This window comes from Myotis lucifugus, unplaced genomic scaffold (genome assembly GCF_000147115.1).
Source record: "Myotis lucifugus unplaced genomic scaffold, Myoluc2.0 scaffold_4, whole genome shotgun sequence".
Taxonomy (NCBI): domain Eukaryota; kingdom Metazoa; phylum Chordata; class Mammalia; order Chiroptera; family Vespertilionidae; genus Myotis; species Myotis lucifugus.
The window spans coordinates 2891983-2913473 of record NW_005871052.1 but is presented as its reverse complement, the minus strand read 5'-3'; the positions used below and the strand labels follow the sequence as shown (position 1 = coordinate 2913473).

At 35.5% G+C, this 21491-nt stretch overlaps 1 protein-coding gene across 1 annotated transcript in view; it reads right to left on the bottom strand.

Annotated features, from left to right (window-relative positions):
• Nucleotides 1–21491, bottom strand: part of RPS6KA6 (ribosomal protein S6 kinase A6) — a 168045-nt gene that overhangs the window by 3783 nt on the left and 142771 nt on the right. The window contains exons 18-20 of the mRNA XM_006082809.3: nt 19102–19263; nt 13444–13520; nt 10943–11060 (exon numbers count right to left, since the gene is read on the bottom strand). Of these exons, the coding sequence (XP_006082871.1) occupies nt 10943–11060; nt 13444–13520; nt 19102–19263 (357 nt within the window). The remainder of the gene's footprint in view (nt 1–10942; nt 11061–13443; nt 13521–19101; nt 19264–21491) is intronic.

The window sequence follows — 21491 nt, the reverse complement described above, 5'->3', positions numbered from 1 at the left end:
CAGTGATTTAGCATTGACCTATGAACCAGGAGATCCCGGTTGGATTCCCCGTCAGGGCACATGCACAGGTTGTGACCTCGATCTCCAGTGGGGACCTGCATGAGGCAGCTGATCAATGATTCTCTTTCATCATTGATGTTTCTATCTCACTCTCACTCTCCTTGTCTCCCTGAAATCAATAACAATATATTTTAAAAAGAAAAAGTCAATCAAAATTGACCCACAAGCCCTGGCCAGTGTGTCTCGGGTGGTTGGAGCACCATCCTATATACCGAAAAGTAGCAGGTTTGATTCCCAGTCAGGGCACATACCTGGATTGTGGGTTATATTTCTGTTCAGTGTGCATGTGTGTGGCAACCAATAGATGTTTCTCTCTCACTTATGTCTGTCTGTCTCTTTCTGTCTCTCCTTGTCTCTCTCTCTCCTTTCCCCTCTCATTAAAACCAATAAGCATGAGAAATGAAAAAAACAACAATCCCATTTACCATAGCGCCAAAAAAATTAAAGACACCTAGGAATAAACTTAACTAAGGATGTAAAAGACCTGTACTTGGAAAATTTCAGGAAATTGAAAAAAGAGATAGAGGAAGACATAAACAAATGGAAGAACATACCATGTTCATGGATTGGTAGAATCAACATCACTAAAATGTCCATACTACCCAAAGCAATCTACAGATTCAATGCAATCCTCATTAAAATATCAACGGCATATTTCAAAGATCTAGAACAAACACTCCAAAAATTCATCTGGAATCTAAAAAGACCCTGAATAGCCACAGCAATCCTGAGAAAGAAGAACAAAGTTGGAGGGATCACATTACCAGATATCAAGCTATATTTCCAAGCCACGGTTTTCAAAACTGCCTGTTACTGGCACAAGAACAGACATATAGACCAATGGAATAGAACAGAGAACGCAGAAATCGACCCATGCCATTATGCTCAATTAATATTTGACAAAGGAGACGAGAGCTTACAATGGAGTCAAAACAGTCTCTTTAATAAATGGTGCTGGGAAATTTGGACAGATACATGCAAAAAATTGAAACTAGACCACCAACTTACACCACGCACAAAAACAAACTCAAAATGACTAAAGGACTTGAATGTAAGACAGGAAACCATAAAAATCCTACAAGACTCCATAGGCAGCAAAATAGCAGACATATGTTGTAGCAATATCTTTATAGACACAGGTCCTAGGACAATGAAGACTAAGGAGAAAATAAACAGATGGGACTACATCAAAATTAAAAGCTTCTACACAGCAAAAGAAACCATCAACAAGACAACAAGAAAACCCACCTCGTGGGAAAACATATTTGCCAACGTCATATCTGATAAGGGCTTAATCTCCAAAATTTATAGGGAACTCATACAACTTAACAAAAAGAAGATAAACAATCCAATCAAAAAATGGGCAAAGGATCTAAATAGACACTTTTCGAAAGACAACATACAGAAGGCCCAGAGAGATATGAAAACATACTCAAAGTCACTAATCATCTGAGAGATGCAAATCAAAACAACAATGAGATACCATCTCACACCTGTCAGAATGGCTATCAACAAATCAACAAAGGACAAGTGCTGGAGAGGATGTGGAGGAAAAGGAACCCTCTTGCACTGCTGGTGGGAATGCAGACTGGTGCAGCCACTGTGGAAAACAGTATGGAGTTTCCTCAAAAAAATAAAAATGGAACTCCCATTTGACCCAGTAATCCCACTTCTGGGACTATATCCCAAGAAAACAGAAACACTAATCAGAAAGGATATATGCACCACTATGTTCATAGCAGCACAATTTACAATAGCTAAGATTTGGAAACAGTCTAAGTGTCCATCAGCAGATGAGTGGGTTAAAAAACTGTGGTACATCTATACAATGGAATACTATGCCACTATTAAAAAGAAGGAACTTTTACCATTTGCAACAGCATGGATAGAACTGGAGAGCATTATTCTAAGCGAAATAATCCAGTTGGAGAAAGATAAATATCACATGATTGCACTCATATGTGGGATATAATAACCAACATAATTCGATGAACAAGAATAGATCCATCTAGAGACAAATGGTAGGGGAAGGGGGTTAGAGATCAACCAAATGACTTATATGCATGCATATTATGATAACCAATGGACACAGACACTGGGGCGGTGGGGGCTTGCCCAAGCTGGGAAGGGCTGGGGGAGGGGGTCAATTGGGGAAAAAAGAGACATATGTAAAACTTTAGACAATAAAAAAACAATAACAATAAGCATGTCCTCAGGTGAGAATTAAAAATTTTGCCCATCCAGCAAGTGTGACTCAGGGATTGAGCATCAACCAAGGAATCAAGAAGTCACTGGTTTGATTCCCTGTCAGGGGTACATGTCTGGGTTGTAGGCTTGATCCCCAGTAGGGGGCGTGCAGGAGGCAGCCAATGGATGATGTTTCTCATTGATGTTTCTCTATCTATCCCTCTCCCTTCCTTTCTCTCTCTAAAAGTAAATAAAAAAACAAATCTTTAAATAAATAAATAAATAAATAAATAAAATTGACCCATGCCTAACACATGTTAGAATCAGAAATAAGGACACTAAAACATTTATAATTCCATTCCATATGTTCAAATATTAAGTAGAGACACAGCAGATAAAAAAAGATGCAAATTGAACATCCTAAGTGCCCATCAGCATATGAGTGGATAAAAAACCTATTAGATACCCCATCCACACAAAGGAATACTATGCAGTTGTAAAAACGAAAGACCTATTACAATTAGCAACAGCATGCATGAACATGGAAAGTATTATGCTAAGCAAAATAAGCCAGTCAGAGAAAGATACGTATCACATGATCTCACTCATATGTGGAATATAATGAACCAAATATACTGAGGATCAAAAATAGCCCAGAATACTCTCTCCCTCCCTTTTTTTGCAGTGGGGGCGGCAACCTAAAAAATAGACCCAGAGACATAGAAGCATGAACAGACTGTTGAACCTCAGAGAGATGGCGGGGGGGGGGATGTTGATGGGAAGATATCAACCAATGAACTTGTATGCATATATGCATAACCTGTGGACACTGACGATGGGTTGGTGAGGGCCTGGTGGGGGAAAAGGAGTGAGCTGGAAGAGGTTAATGGGGGGAAAAGGAGGACCTATGTAATACTTTCAACAATAAAGATTTTTAAAAAAGAAGATGTACAGCCCTAATCGGTTTGGCTCAGTGGATAGAGCGTCAGCCTGCGGACTGAAGGGTCCCAGGTTCGATTCCGGTCAAGGGCATGTACCTTGGTTGTGGGCACATCCCCAGTAGGGAGTGTGCAGGAGGAGCTAATCGATGTTTCTCTCTCATCGATGTTTCTGGCTCTCTATCCCTCTCCCTTCCTCTCTGTAAAATATCAATAAAATATATTTAAAAAAAAGAAGACGTACAAATGGTGAACAGATATATGAAATGATGCTCAACTTCACTAATTATTAGAGAAAAGCAAATCAAAACTACAATTATATAACTCCCTCACATGTGTTATAATGGCTATTATCAACAATATAAGTAACAACCAGTGTTGGAGACATTGTGGAGAAAAGGGAACCCTCATTCACTGCTGGTGGGAATGTAAATTGGTACAGCCGCTATGGAAACAGTATAGAGATTCCTAAAATAATTAAGAATAGAGCTACCATGTGACCCAAAAATCCTTCTTATGGGTATATCCCCCCCAAAAAATATAGAAAATATCTATTCTCAAAAATATATGCACTCCTATGTTCATTGCAGCATTATTCGTGGAGACCAAGACATGGAAACAAATCATCCTTTAATAGATAATTGGATAAAGAAGATGTGGTACATATATACAATGAAATACTACTCAGCCATAAAAAATATAAAATGCTGCCATTTGCAACAACATGGGTGGACCTTTAGAATATCATGCTAAGTGAAATAAGTAAGAAAAGTTAAGAACCAAATTATTTCACTTATATATGGGGTATAAAACTGAAAGTAGCAAATGAACACACAAGAAAAACAAACAAAAACTCATAGACACATCACGTGATCGCACTCATATGTGGAATCTAATGAACAAAATAGATCCAGAGACATAGATGCATGGAACAGACTGTGGAATCTCAAAGGGAAGGCAGGGGAGGGTGGATGGATGGGAAGAGATCAACCAATGAACTTGTATGCATATATGCATAACCCATGGACACAGACAACAGGGTGGTGAAGGCCTGGGGTGGGGGTCAAGGGTGGGCTAGAAGTGTTAAATGGGGGAGCAGGGGGACATATGTAATACTTTCAAAAATTTTTTAAAACAAACAAACAAAATACACACAAAAAAAAATCATAGACACAGACAACGGTATGGTGGTTACCACAATGAACGGAGTAGGGGAGTGAAGGGTAAAGAGGGTCAAATATATGGTTATAAAAAATGATCTGACTTTGGCTTGTGGGCACACAATGCAATATGAAGATCCTGCATCATAAAAATATATACTTGAAACCTATATAATCTTATTGATATCGCGGGCTAAACGGAAAGGAAGACTAAACAGGCATGGCGCTTAACGTGTTAACCAATGTCACCTCAATAAATTCAATAAAAAGAAAGAAAAAATCCCCAGAGTCAAGAGATAAATGTTGAGAGGGCACAGAGAAATAAGAACTCTGTATACTGTTGGTGGAAATGTAAATTGGTACAGCTACAATGAAAATCATTATGGAAACTCCTCAAAAAATTTTAAAAAAAGATCTACCATTCAAGTGCTCATGGTATATTTTCAAAGATAGACCACATATTGGGACACAGGCAAAGTCTCTTCAAATTCAGGAACATTGAAATCATATCAAACATCATCTCAGATCACAATGGCATAAAACTAGAAATCAACTACAATAAAAACAACTAAAAAAATCAAACACTTGGAGGCTAAATAGCATGATATTAAACAATGGTTGGGTTATCAAAAAAGAAATAAAAATCATCCTGGTAACAAACGACAATGAAAACACAACAATCCAAAATCTATGGGACACAGTGAAAACAGTCCTGAGTGGGAAGTTCATAGCTTCACAGGCCTACCAAAAAACAAACAAGAAAAAATGGTAATAAATTATCTAACCTTACAACTCAAAGACTTGAAAAGTGAGCAACATGAGCCCAGCTTAAGCAGAAGGAAGGGAAAAATAAAAATCAGAGTGTATATAAACAACACAGAGATTTCCCCCCAAAAAAACAAAACAAAACAAAATATCAATTAAACCATGACCTGGTCTTTTGGAAGAATAAACAAGATTGATGAGCCTCTAGCCAGGCTCACCAAAAAGCAAAGGGAGAGAACCCAAACAAACAAAAGTAGAAATGAAAGAGGTGAAATAACAACAGACTCCACAGAAATACAAGGGATTATGAAAAAATACTATGAACAACTATATTCCAACAAATTGGACAACCTAGATGAAATGGACATATTCTTAGAAAAATACAAACTTCCAAAACAATCAGGAAGAATAAAAAACCTGAATAGGCCTATAACTACCGAAGAAATTGATACAATAATTAAAAATCTTCCAGCAAACAAAAGCCCTGGTCCAGATGGCTTTATAGGGGTGTTCTACCAAGCAGTCAAAGAAGAACTAAAACCTATCCTTCTCAGACTAGTCCAAAAAATTTAAGAGGAGGGCACACTTCCAAGGTCTTTCTATGAAGCCAGCATTACCCTAATTCCATAATCAGATAAAGACACCACAAAGAAAGAGAACTATAGGCCAACATCCTTGGTGAACATAGATGCTAAAATCCTCAACAAAATTCTAGCAAATTGGATCCAGCATTATATTAGAAAGATCATACACCAAGACCAAGTAGAATTTATTTTGGGAATGCAAGGCTGGTACAATATTCCCAAATCAATAAATGTGACATATCACATAAACAAATTAAGAGACAAAAATCAAATAATCATATCAATCAATGCAGAAAAAGTATTTGACAAAATCAAACAGCTTTCTTGATAAAAACTCTCAGCAAAGTGGGAATAGAAGGGTCATAACGCAACTTAATAAAAGTCATATATGACAAACCTACAGCCAACATCATACTCAATAGGCAAACACTAAAACCATTTCCCCTACAAACAGGAACAAGACAGGGATGCCCACTTTCTCCACTCCTGTTTGTTATAGTCCTGGAAGTGCTAGCCATAGTGATCAGACAAGAAGAAGAAATAAAAGGCATCCAAATTGGAAAGGAAGAAGTAAAACTGTACTTATTCACAGATGACATGATATTGTACATAGAAATCCCCAAAGACTCCATCAAAAATCTACTAGACTTAATAAATGAATTTGGAAATGTAGCAGGATACAAAATTAACACCCAGAAATCTAGGCTTTTTTATAAACCAATAATCAACCCACAGAAAGAGAAATTTTAAAAAAATCCCATTTACCATTGCACCAAAAAAATTAAGATATCTAGGAATGAACTTACCTAAAGAAGTTAAAGACCTGTACTCAGAAAACTAGAGGACACTGAAAAAAGAGATAGAGGAAGACATAAACAAATGGAAGAATGTACTGTGTTCATGGATTGGTAGAATCAACATAATTAAAATATCCATACTACCCAATGCAATCTACAAATTCAACGCAATCCCCATTAAGGTGCCAATGGCATACTTCAAAGACCTAGACTAAACTCTTCAAAAATCCATCTGGAATTAAAAAAAAAAGACCCTGAATAGCCACAGCAATCCTGAGAAAGAAGAACAAAGTTGGAGGGATCACAATACCAGATATCAAGCTATATTACAAAGACACAATTCTCAAAACTGCCTGGTACTGGCACAAGAACAGACATATAGACCAATGGAACAGAACAGAGAACCCAGAAATTGATCCAAGCCATTATGCTCAATTAATATTTGACCAAGGAGGCAAGCACATACAATGGAGTCAGGACAGTCTCTTCAATAAGTGGTGTTGGGAAATTTGGTCAGATACATGCAAAAAAATGAAACTAGATCACCCACTTACATAAGCAAAAATAAACTCAAAATGGTTAAAGGACTTAAATGTAAGACAGGAAACCATAAGAATCTTAGAAGAATCCACAGACAGGAAAATATCAGACATGTTGTAGCAATATCTTTACCGATACAACTCTTAGGGCAATGGAAACTAAGGAGAATATAAACAAATGGGACTACATAAAAATAAAAAGTTTCTGCACATCAAAGGAAACCATCAATAAAACAGCAAGAAAGCCCACTGCATGGGAGAACATATTTGCCAAATGGTATTTTAGATAAGGATTTAATCTCCAAAATTTACTGGGAACTCAGAGAAGTTAAATGGAAGATAAATGATCCAATAAAAAAAATGGGCAAAGGACCTAAATAGACACTTTTCAAAAGAGTACATACAAAAAGCCAAGAGACATATGAAAACATCCTTAAAGTCACTAATCATCCAAGAGATGCAAATCAAAATCACAATAAGGTATGATCTCACACCTGTCAGAATGGCTATCATCAACAAATCAACAAAGGACAAGTGCTGGAGAGGATGCGGAGAAAATGAACCCTCATGCACTGATGGTGGGAATGCAGACTGGTACAGCCACTGTGGAGAACAGTATGGAGTTTCCTCAAAAAGTTAAAAATGGAACTGCCATTTGACCCAGTAATCCCACTTTTAGGAATGTATCCTAAGAAACTAGAAACACCAATCAGAAAGGACATATGTACCCCTATGTTCATAGCAGCACAGTTTACAATAGCTAAGATTTGGAAACAGGCTAAGTACCCATTATCAAATGAGTGGATTGGAAAACTGTGGTACATCTACACAATTGAATACTAAGCTTTTATAAAAAAGAAGAAACTTTAACCATTTGCAAAAGCATGGATGGACATGGGAGCATTATGCTAAGCGAAATAAGGCAGTAGGAGAAAGATAAATATCACATGATCTCACTCCTATGTGGGATATAATAATCAATATAATTTGATTTACAAAAATAGATCCAGAGACAAGGTAACACTGGACAGACCACCCAACTTCAGAGAGAAGGCAGGGGATGTGGGTGGTTGGAGAAGAACCAAAGGACTTGTATGCATGCAAGGTGGGGGACACCTGTAAAAATGTTAACATTAAAATGTTCAATAAAATTATAAAATTAAAATTCTAATGTTGCTAATAACATTCTTTCCTTGAAGGAGACTTTAATTTTATATGTATTGTGTGACTTTTTTTTTACAACCTGAACATATCCATGTATTGCTTGTGTAATTAAAAATAATTAAAAATCTCTCATGGCTAAAAAATAAGAAAACATAAAAATGAATATGACATTTAAAACCACCCAAGTGAGGAGATTAAAAATGTACACAAATGAATATATGACAAGGGAGAATATAATAATAGCTCTAATAAAGCACATAAAATGTTGTTATGGGTACACAGTAAGATAAAAAGTAGAAATTATTCTTTTTTTGTAAGGAGGCAAGGGAAGAGCTGGTAATTAATTGTATATGTACTTGAAATAAGTAACATGTTACTTATTTTTAATAGTCTAAAATTTAGATAGAATAGTTTTCTAATTCATAAGGTGTTATTGTGTTTATTTTTAATATGGAGTGAAGCCATGGCATTTTCATTGCTCTCTTGCCTCTTCTACTTTTACTTTGTTTGCCAGATTCTTCTCCTTGTCTCCCCTTGTTTACAAAAGGGAAGCATTAATTCCAATGTTCTCTAAGCCTGGGGTTTGGAGTTGAGGAGTTAGCTGAAACTATTGTAGCAATAAGATACACAAAGCTAACATGGCTTCCACTATGACCCCCACCATTTAACTGAATAAACAAAGTCTAGAAACTCTGCATGGACAGGAGGCATGTAGAAGCATCTTCTGTATGCTTCTGGTGGTGGTACTAACCAATAGAAAGAAAAGCATTCAAAGGGAAATATAACTTGCAAGGAACTATAATTAAGTAAAACAATTGTTATTATATGACAGCATATACCACAGAAAACTAAAAATATAAGCACAATTGGCATATAAATTCCTGTGTATTTCAGCATTTTATTCACTGTTGCCAGTTACATTTTTAAAGGAAAGCAAGAGGCATACACACAGGCACACGCACACACACACACACACACACACACACATTGGAATTGTTCCTTGTGAATATGTGGTTTTGTGATGCACAAACTGGCTGACTAGAAAATACATATGGTTCATGGATAATACTAGTAGTTTCAACCCCTTTACAAGGGGAAATAAGACAAATTACAAATAAACCAAAATGCACAGAAATGGAATTTTGGAGTTAGAAGGAACCACAGGGAGAATTTAGTCTCCACATTGTGCAGATGAGAAAACTAACGCAGCTAATTAGTAGATCAAAATTAGCACTCAGTTCTGACTTCTAATCAGGTGCTCCTTCTACCACACCACACAGCATACCTGTGTTATTATCGCTAAGATCCAAATACAATCCCTTCTCTGTTTTTCTGTGGGCAATCACATTCTACAATGATCAGGATATGAGATTTACTCCATAATATACCCTACAGATTAACTAGTGTTCTTGAGACAATTAGGTTTTATCATTAGCAGATATTAAACATAAACAATTCCTTTTCTTAAACTGTTTTCTACTTCAAATGAAGCTTAAAGGCCTCAAGGCCCTATAATACACATGCTGACAAACTTTGGGCTTTTGTTTTAAAACTTAAAAATTTTAAATTAGAAAGGTAACAATCCGTAGTCAAGGATTGACCATCCCCCCCCAAATTAATTAAGGCCAGTTACTTTGAAACTTCACTAATATAGCAGCCACGAGTTACATGTGGCTATTAAGCACCTTTAAAATGTGGGTACCCTAAACTCAGATAAGCTGTAAGAATAAAATGCACACAAAATTTTGAGAGACTTAAAATGAAGAAAGAATGTAAAATATTTTACTAATTTTTATGTTGATTAAATGTAAAATAGTTTAACTATACCAGGTTAAATATATTGTTACTAAATTAATTTTACCATTTTCTTTTTGTTTTTTAATGTGGCTAACTAGAAATTTTAAAATACCATATGTGGCTTACATTATATTTTTATTGGACATCTCTAAGCCATCAATAATAAATATCTAGATGCTATAGATAAAAAGTTTATGTATTCTCTAAGAATATTTAATAGTATAAAAACTGCCTATATGCCGAAACTGGTTTGGCTCAGTGGATAGAGCGTCGGCCTGCGGACTGAAGGGTCCCAGGTTCGATTCCGGTCAAGGGCATGTACCTGGGTTGTGGGCACATCCCCAGTAGGAGATGTGCAGGAGGCAGCTGATCGATGTTTCATAGCAGCACAATTTACAATAGCTAAGATTTGGAAACAGCCTAGGTGCCCATCAGCAGATGAGTGGATTAAAAACTGTGGTACACCTACAGAATGGAATACTATGCCACTATAAAAAATAAGGAACTTTTACCATTTGCAACAGCATGGATGGAGCTGGAGAGCATTATGCTAAGTGAAATAAGCCAGTCAGAGAAAGATAAATATCACATGATCTCACTCATTTGTGGACTATAATGAGCAACATAATCTGATGAACAAGAATAGGTCCAGAGACAATGGTAGGGGAGGGGGGTTAGAGAGCAACCAAAGTACTTGTATGCATGCTTATTAGCATATCCAGTGCACACAGGCATTGAGGTGGTGGGGGCTTTCATGGGATGGGAATGGCTGGGGGGAGGGTTTCAGTTGAGGAAAAGGAAGACAGATGTAAAACTTTAGACAATAAAAAAAGAAAAAAAAAACAAATGCTGACATATAACACTATCATATACTCTGCACATACACACTGGACTATAACTTAAAGATTTCAGCAATTTAAGATTAATGTAACAAACATTTATAATTTATACCTTTGCTCCATCTGAAATATTGTCCCAGTTTCCACCACTCAAAGAGAACTTTCCATTGCCTATACGAAGCAGTATCTCTTCAGGAGTATCATTGGGGCCATTAGCAAATGGAGTATAGCTATTAATAAAATAGATTTTAATAAACATAGGGCCTACTATACATATGAAATATAATTGGAAATGATGAGCATAAGACTACATGCAAATATTTACTCTAGAAAATTAGAATATTATCTATTAATTCCCTTCACTGTGCACATAAAATTTGATACTTCAAATAATGAACTTAATCCTAATTAATTACTTAATAAAATGAAGAATCTTGTCTATATCAAAGTCTTGTTGCCTTTGATCAGTTAATCCATGTAAAACAAAATAAATGTGGCTTTTCATGTAAAGTTAGTCTCAAAATCAGACTGCAATAAAACATGAAAATTTTGTATTCTCCCGGGCGTAAGTCAGCAAACCTAATATACCTACCATGAGGAAATTGTTAATGTTATATATTCATAGAAATGCATTTATTTTATTGATTCAAATTTATTCATTAGCATTTTATAAATATTATCAGTGAAAACAGGTTAACAATAATTTCAATTAATGTCCATGAAAAAATGTTAGTTAAATATTTATATCAGTATAACAAAAAACCCTCTAGAGCAGTGATGGCGAACCTTTTGAGCTCGGCGTGTCAGCATTTTGAAAATCCCTAACTTAACTCTGGTGCCGTGTCACATATAGAAATTTTTTAATATTTGCAACCATAGTAAAACAAAGATTTATATTTTTGATATTTATTTTATATATTTAAATGCCATTTAACAAAGAAAAATCAACCAAAAAAATGAGTTCGCGTGTCACCTCTGACACGCGTGTCATAAGTTCGCCATCACTGCTCTAGAGCATTAAAATTATTATGTGGATCAATATTAATGGAAAGGAAGAAAGACAAATACCTTGTATAATGTTAAAATAGCTTAAAAATTAATTATAGAATGACAGAAAGTGATCAGTTTTGTACCATTTTAACAGATGAAACTGAAAATAGTATTCAAATTTAGGAATGAAAAGTCTTACTGTTAAAAAGTATGAGAAATATGTCTTAACATGTTAATGTCTTAATTCCTCATGTAATAATTAAAGTTGATATGACACTTAACACACATATATACACTAACATTTATTTTTTATTTATCATAAAGTAAATATTTGAAAGCAGCAATCCAGAAATGGTATCCCTTGTTTCATGTGAAAACTAGCTATTCTTAACTTTACCACTTACTTTGGGTTATAACTAAATATTTTCCAAAATTTTATAATATATCTAAAAGTACGTGGGGCCTAGCCAGTGTTGTTCAGTGGTTGAGCCTCAACCTATGAACCAGGAGGTTATGGTTCGATTCCAGGTCAGGGCACATGCCCTGGTTGTGGGCTGGATCCCCAGTGTTGGGTGTGCAGAAGGCAACCAATCAATGTTTCTATCTCATCATTGGTGTTTTTTATCTCCCTCTCTCTTCCTCTCTGAAGTCGAGTAAAAAATATCTAAAACAATAATAAAATACATAGAATACAATGACATACATAATGATCACCAAGCCAATAAATAATTGTGTGATGATTTCATATGTATAAATCTTCTGTTATATCAAGCATATTTTAATTATACTAATGCCTTTTCTAAAAAGTCAAACCTAAATACATTATAATTTTATTATAATTCTTCAAATTCCATTCTATGCATTGATTTTTAAAAATCTAGCATTTTTTATAGCCATAAATTTTTACTCCTAAATAAAAATAATTAGAGCAAAACAAGACTTGTAAATTACCAACTTTAACATAATCCATTTATTACTTTGTTTAGTAGGATTTTATCCTTTCAAGAGAAGGCAACTGTGTGTTTCTGTAATTTAGCATTCTGTTACTATTTAGATTTGTTATAAAGCTCAGTCTTATTAAATCTCTAGTGGCAGGAGAGCCAGAATTCAAGTACTTAAAAAAAAATAATTCAAGCCCTAGCTGGTTTGGCTCAGTGGATAGAGCATGGGCCTGCAGACGGAACGGTCTTGGGTTCTTTCCGGTCAAGGGCACCTACTTGGGTTGCAGGATCCTCCCCGGCCCAGCCCTGGTTGGGACATGTGCAGGAGGCAACCAATCGATTTGTTTCTCTCACATTGATATTTCTCTCTGTCTTTCCCTCTCTCTTCCACTCTCTCTAAAAATCAATGGAAAAATATCTTCAGGTGAGGATTAAAATTAAAATTAAATCTTAAAAAATAATTCTATATCAATTGAAAACTTTAAAAATTATATATATGAATATTGCCTCATTAAACACATTTATGTTTTTTTCAATTTTATAAGAAAACAATATACAATATTTTGAAATGTGAATAGAATTTTACTTAAAGTTATTTTCATCTGTTCTCTTTCTAGATGAAAATATACAGGTGAAATTCAAATATTGATGTGAATTATTTTGAATATATAAGGTTTCTTACCCAGCCAACATTGTGTAAAATAGGACTCCCAGACTCCAAATATCACAAGCAGCATCGTAGCCCTGTTGCATAAGAACCTGAGAAAGAAATAATTATCTGGTATTACCCAGTATAAATTCCTTTATCTCATCTGAATGAAAGTTGTGCTTCTAATAATCTCACAAATGTTCACAATTTAAAAACTTAGATTATTTTAAAAATAGATTCTTGTAATGTTAAAGGCAAAAATCTTCTGCTATTAGCAAGTATGGAATAAATGGCTATTAAAAAAGTGAGTAAGTAACATGGACCATACAAAAAACAACCTTGTAATATTTTAACTTTCACTTCTACTCTTAGAAAAACCAAATAGAGACATAAAAATTTAAGATTAATATGTACAAAAACCTTAATATATATTACACACAATACTGTCTTTAATCCTGACACTGACTCTATAAGGAAGATATTTCTATTTTAAAGATGAAAAAACTGAGGCAAATGTTCAGTAATTTTCCCAATACCACAAAACTGGTAAGTAGTGGAGGAGGTATAATTACTCTGGAGCTTGGGCTTATAATATCTGTAACTGCCTCCTTGCTACTACGAGATGGTGAGATGATATATGATCTTATGAAAGATTAATTTTTGTTTTATATACAAGGCTTATGTCTTGAAAAGATCAGTATATTTCTGGATTACAAATACACATTTGATAAATTGTAAATGGTTTCATTAACTTTTCATACAATAATTTATGTAGGTAGCTGTTTTTTGCTCTTGGCACCAGTGTTAATAAAAATCTAATAATATATTCATTATATATTCATGTGAGTTTTCTCCATGAGGTTAATAAAGTTTGTTAGAAAATAGATGAAATGAAGCTTTCTTATTCAGAAAAATAAGCCCACTACTACAACCTTTAGGCATAGGAACAAAATAGAAACATTGTTAATGCATTAACAATGTGGGCGGTGTAAGCACCAAATTGGACATTTCACTTATAAGAGGCTCAATACATTAATGTTTGGTTTTGACAATTGCCAGACACGAATAATGAGCAACTAATTTAAATTTCAAGATATATTTTTTTCTAGTTAAATTGGATTTCTAAGAACACACATATGTGCAAACTTGAGAAGCTGGAGAGGCTATCAAATACCTCTATAACTGGCTTATGTAAATAATGCACGTAGGGACTACAAAAGCCCTTAATAAATAATGAGGTACAGCTAAACTACTCATATCATGGTAAACCTAAGTTGGCATCCTTTAGTAAAACTTAAACCTCTCCTGCTTCCCACCACCACCACCTATTTCATTTATTTTTCTCATAAATTCTTATGGTTCTGGACATCACCATCATATTTTCCATAGTTCCCTTATGACAGTATTTTTTAAATCTCTTTTTAACTTTAATTTATTTACAGAGAGAGGAGAGAGAGAGAGAGAGAGAGAGAGAGAGAGAGATCAATTTGTTGTCCCACTTATTGGTTGATTCTTGTATGTATGCTGATTGGGATTGAACCCACAACCTTACAACCTTGACATATCAAGACAATGCTCAGCCAGAGATAATAGAGTATTTTTTAAATGTTCCAATTTGCAGCCAAGATCAAAAGACTGCCCAAGAACTTGTTGGATAGGTGAGGGTTACTCATTGAGTCAACTATAAGTATTTCACACACTCATAACCTTCCTAGTTAATGAGAAAAGGGGCACAGGAGGCATGATAGTGCTTAATCTAATTAGCATCAATCATGAAAACCTTGTTTTACACATTTACCACACACTTAAACCTATTTTGTATGGGCAAAGAGGAGGGAGTCCACTTTTTCTCTAGAGTGGGTCTCAAAGCTCTATAATATTAAGAACATCTATATATATATAAAAGCCAAGCGACTGGACCGCTGGAATGACCGGAACGACCAGTTGCTTTGATGCACTGTGGCCCTGATCAGCGCCCCCCACCCCCCAGATTGGGAGGCGGGGCTGGCTAGCCAACCGCCTGTGGCCCCTTCCCCAGCCAGTCCTGCCCCAATGGGCCCCAATCAGGGCGGGCTGGCTGGATCCCACCCGTGCACGAATTCATGCACCTGGCCTCTAGCATAGCCATAAAAGAAACAAGGCAAGGTAGTGGGATGAGTGAAAGAGTACAATGTAGAACATGTGTTTAATACTTTCCTACTTGCATCAAGTTAAATACAAGAATACAGAAGTCAGAAGTAAAGTATTTAATGCCATTGCCTTCTTCCTCATTGGGTATCCCAAGTTAGCAAAAAATAATATAAACATAGATTCTCATTCGTTTTGTTCTAAAGTTCAACTTAATTCATATTTAGAGCAAAACATCCAGCCCAGAGCAGAAAAATGCAGAGTAAATTCACACTCATTTTTTTATAAAGTGCTGCAGGAACAACATCCAACCAATTTATTATTAGTTCATTTAATTCAGGATAATTCTTATATATCAGGTGACATTAAATATCAGTTGAGTACTATTATGGATTTACATTTATAAAATAAAATATTTTAGAGAGATATTAATTTTGTGACATAGGTATAGTAGAAAAGCACATCTACTATGTAAATCTTAAGAAGTTGATTGAATTAATACATATAAAAAGTGAATAAATATTATTTCCTCCTTGTTAAGTTGAAATTGTAATCAAATTAGCCCTGACCGGTTTGGCTCAGTGGATAGAGCTTCGGCCTGTGGACTGAAGGGTCCCAGGTTCGATTCCAGTCAGGGGCATGTACCTTGGTTGAGGGCATATCCCCAGTGGGGGTTGTGCAGGAGGCAGCTGATCGATGTTTCTCTCTCATCGATGTTTCTAGCTCTCTGTCCTGCCTTCCTCTCTGTAAAAAAATCAATAAAATATATTAAAAAAAGAAATTGTAATCAATTTATTTTTAAATTTTTATTTATTGATTTTAGAGAGAAAGAGAGAGAAAGTGAGTAGGGCAGGAGAGAGAGAGGGAGGGAAGAAGAGAGAGAGAGAAAGGGATGGGGGAGGGAGAAAGAGAGGGTTAAGGGAGGGAGAGAGATGCAGAGACAGGGAGAGAAAGAAACATTGATTTGTTGTTCCACTTATTTATGCATTTGTTGGTTGATTCTTGTATGTGCCCTGTCTGGAGATCTAAACAGCAACCTTGGTGTATTGGGATGATGCTCTAACCAACTGAACTACCCAGCCAGGGCTATAATTATCTTATATGTTAGAGAAAAAGGACTCTTTAGGCACTGTAATGAAGGAATGAATTTATACCCCCATAATGCTACTATATTCAAATATCAGCATAGGTGCTTGAATATTTCTAATTTAAGTTTAAAAGATAATTCATTTCACATATACCATTACTAATTTTTTTTAAGAGTCTGAAATTTCAGGGACAAATCTAACAAAAACCTCATTCATAAAAATTTATATATATTCATTGATTACTAGCAGAAGCTTCATCACATGATAATAAAACTCTTCAAAGCATTTTTAAAAAATTATTGAATTTATTGGTGTGACTTTGGTTATAAGTTTATAGAGGTTTCAGGTATACAATTCTCCAGTACATCATCTGTATATTGCATTGTGTTTCACCGCCACAAGTCAGATCTCCAATCCAAGTCAAGTCTCCTTTCATCATCATTTATCCCCCTTTATCCTTTTGTACCTCACCTCACCCCTTTCCCTCTGGTAATTATCATACTGTTGTCTGAAACTATGAGTTTTTCTTTTCTGCTTAACACCTTCAACATTTTAACCCAGCCTCCCAACCACCCTCCCCTCTGACAGCTATCAATGTGTTCTTGGTATTAATGAGTCTGGTTCTTTTTAAATTTATTTTGTTCAATAGATTCCACATGTGAGTGAAATAATATGGTACTTGTCTTGCTCTGACTGGCTTATTTCACTTAGCATAATACTCTCCAGGTCTATCCATGCTGTCTCAAAGGATAAGATTTTTTGTTTTGTTTTTTTATGAGGAGTAGTATTATATTGTGTCAATGTACCATAGCTGTTTTATCCATTCATCTACTGATGAACACTTACTTGGGCTGCTTCCAAATCTTAGCTATTGTTAATGATGCTGCAATGAACATAGGAATGCATATATTCCTTCAAATTTGTGTTTTGGGTTTCTTCAGATAAATTCCCAAAAGTGGAATCAATGGGTCATAAAACGGTTACATTTTTAATTTTTTGAGTTAATTCCATACGGCTTTACACAGTGGCTTCATCAATCTGCATTCACACCAACAATCCATGAGTGTTCCCTTTTCTCCATGTCCTCACCAGAACTTGTTTTTTGATTTATTGATGATAGCCATTCTAACAAGTGTGAGCTGATATCTCATTGTGGTTTTAGTTTGCATTTCTCTGGTGATTAGTGACATTGAGCATCTTTTCATGTCTATTGGCCATCTGTATGTCCTCTTTGGAGAAGTGACTATTCATATCCTTTGCCCAATTTTTAATTCGATTCTTTGATTTTTTCTGGTGTTGAGTTTTATAAGTTATTTATAAATTTTAGATATTAACCCCTTATCAGTGTCAAATATGTTCTCCCATTCAGTGACTTGTGTTTTAATTTTGTTGTGTTTTAATTTTGTTGATGGTGCAAAAATGTTTTAGTTTGATTTGGTCCCATCTCCTAATTTTTTCTCTCCTAATTTTTTCTTTTGTAAAAGAGAGAAAGAGAGAGAAAGTGAGTGGGGTGGGGGGGGGGAGAGAGAGAGAGAGAGAGAGAGAGAGAGAAAGAGAGATGGAGGAGGGAGAGATTGGAAGTTATTAACAAAACTGGTGGTTTGAATAGAAAGCAGAGCATCCGAGGGGAAATATCAAAAAAAAATTGCTACAGGAAATGTCTGAGATTTTACTACTTATATTTTCTTCTAGAATTTTTATGGTTTCTTGACTTGTATTTAAGTGTTTGAGTTCATTCTTGAGTATGGTGTAAGAAGGTGGTCTAGTTTCATTTTTTTACACATATCTGTCCAATTTTTCCAACACTATTGAATAGATTATCTTAACCCCATTTATGTTTTTGCCTCCTTTGTCAGAACCACTGAAGCCTCACCTTTCCTGGCTCTTCCCTCCAAGATCTATGTATGAATGATATTTGCCAAGAAAAACTTGACTGCTTATAAAACCCATGTGAAGCTATTTTCTCCAAGAATTTGAAGATCTTAAAAAGAATCAGAGATAGCACTGCCTTTATATGTTATGTGTAATACTAAACAGTATAAATTACTTCATGTTCAACACAACCCAAAATATGTGAAAACCTATCTTGACTTTGTTACTAAGTGAATGCTAGGTCTTGAAAATGTTATTTAGGTACTTTAAGCCTCAGTTTCCTCATTTTTAATATTTAATATATTGAAGGTAGAGTTATCTCTACTTTCCCTTCCAGCTCTAAAAGGGTAAATTCTTAAACTAGTACATCACCCAGGAAAATAAAATAGTCTAATTATTACATTCAAGTTGGTTTTAGATGCTAACTTCTAGTCTGAATATTTATACTAAGGGGCTATCAGAATTCACTGATTTAAATAGCTTTATTGTTGAGAATGGATAAGGTAACTCAGATTTTACTTAGCAACCATAACATATACATGTCATTATATACATTCAACTAAAGGAAAAAGTGAAAAACAAAAACTGAAGTTTTAAAGAATACCTCAGGTGCTACAAAATTTGCAGTGTAGCATGGAGTTAAGAGAAGCCCATTTTCTCCTCGAAGTTGCTTTGCAAACCCAAAATCACAGATCCGAATGGAGTCTGCATTGGCTGATTCATCCATGTATAAAATATTACTAGGTTTAAGATCACGATGAACAACCTTAAACACAAAAGAAAAAAATATTATATTTCTATAGCTAAATAAATATCTGTGAAATAAAACATTTTATGTTAATATATTTCTATGAAAATTACTTTTTAAAATATATTTTATTGATTTTTTACAGAGAGGAAGGGAGAGGAATAGAAAGTTAGAAACATCGATGAGAGAGAAATATCGATCAGCTGCCTCCTGCACACCTCCTCCTGGGGATGTGCTCGCAACCAAGGTACATGCCCTTGACCAGAATCGAACCTGGGACCCTTCAGTCTGCAAGCTGATGCTCTATCCACTGAGTCAAACTGGTTAGGGCAAGGAAAATAACTTTTTAATCATAAAATATTGAAATGATACTTTGTCCTACCTTTATAATCTTGAAAGTATACAGAGAAAGTAATATCTATCAGATAGATGTTCTGCTTTCTATTCAAACCACCAGTTTTGTTAATAACTTCCAATCTCAAAGTATCAAAACTCAATTCTCAGTTCCACTTCTGTTTATAATGAACTAAGACCCTACCTAATATGCCCCTCCCCACAGTAAACAAGTATAAAACCTGAACATAATAGAAAAATGAACTACCCGAAGGTACTGGGGAGTGAAGAGAAACAGACAGGCTCGGGTGGGGAATACACACTTGGCTTAAGGAAGGAATACAGGGAACTATATGAACGGCTTTTAGGCGAGGGGAAAGTACAGTCCCTGTGTCACACAGTGGTGGTGAAGATACACGTGGAAAAGCCCACAGTCTTTCTGGCCTGGAAGACCAGAAAAGAGATGCTGGGAAAACTTTAATGCTGAGTGGAGAGATACTGTAAATTAAAAAGTCAAAACTACCCCTGAGCTCTGGCCACATAACTCAGTTGGTTAGAGTGTCATATTGATACACTAAGGTTGTGGGTTCAATCCTCAGTCAGGGCACATATAATAATTGATCTCTCTCTCTCTCTCTCTCTCTCTCTCTCAACAAATAAAAAATTGCTCCTGAATCAACAATGTGTAGAAGAGGGGTGAGGGAAGGTAGAAGAGGGTAAAGGGGGGATAAATGGTGATGCAAAAAGACTTGATTTTGGGGGGTCAACACACAATGCAATATACAGATGATGTATTATAGAGTTGTGCACCTGAAACCTTCATAATTTTATTAACCAATGTCACCCCAATAAATTCAATAAAAAATTTCAAATGTGTAGAAGAGGCTCAAAGTACTTTGTATAAATATGAAAGATAGAGACCAAAGTTGCTACCCAAAAATCAGAATTTTCTGTGCAAACAATGCCAAGAAAATTATCCACTAAAACAAAACAATAATGAAAATCAATAAAAATCATTGGAGAAAAATAACAATAAAAAATCTCCAAAAGTTAATATTCTAATGTGCAGTATACAATCCAAAATTATGTGACATACAAAAAAATACAGAAAAAAACCCGACAAGAAAATAGAACACAGTTTCAAGAAAAAAAGAAAATCAATCAATTCTAAATTCAAGATGAACCACATTGGAACTAAAAGACAAGAATTTAACTTATTTTTTTTAATTTATCTTTATTATTGAAATTATTACAGATATCCTCTCTTTCCCCCAATGACCTCCTACTCTCCACTTCCACCCTCCCCCAGACCTTCACCACACTATTGTCTGTGTCCATGGGTTATGCATATATGCATATTTGTTCTTTGGTTAATCTCTTTCTGCCACCATCCTTCCCTCAGAGATTCATTAGTCTGTTGCATTAGGGTGACATTGCATAATAAAATTATACAGGTTTTAGGTATCTACTTATATAAAAACAATGGGTGGTGTAACATCATGACCGGTCTGGCGACCAAGCAGAAGGAAGTCAGTCCTTCAGGGGTTGTCTTTGAAACGACTGCACCCTCTCCTGAGCTATTTCCTGGAGCTGTTTCCAGTGAGGGCGGGGTTTGAGGCAGGAACCCGCCCTCGGAGCATGGAGGCATATCTTTATAAAGTGTGCTGCGCCAGCACGGCCAAGGGTGAACCTGAGTGGGGGCGACTGAAAGGCTTAGAAAAGACGGACAAGAGAATGAAAGCAGGGTCTCGGTGGGACGCTGCTTATCTGAGACAGCGACCATGCCCACAGTCATGTCTTGATTTTATAGCAGATGCCACGAGGCAAAGTAAGGGCATGACCAAGTTGTCTACAACATTCTCCTGGGTTTCAATCCTACTCAACTACATGCACTTGAACTCTATCAAGGCTTA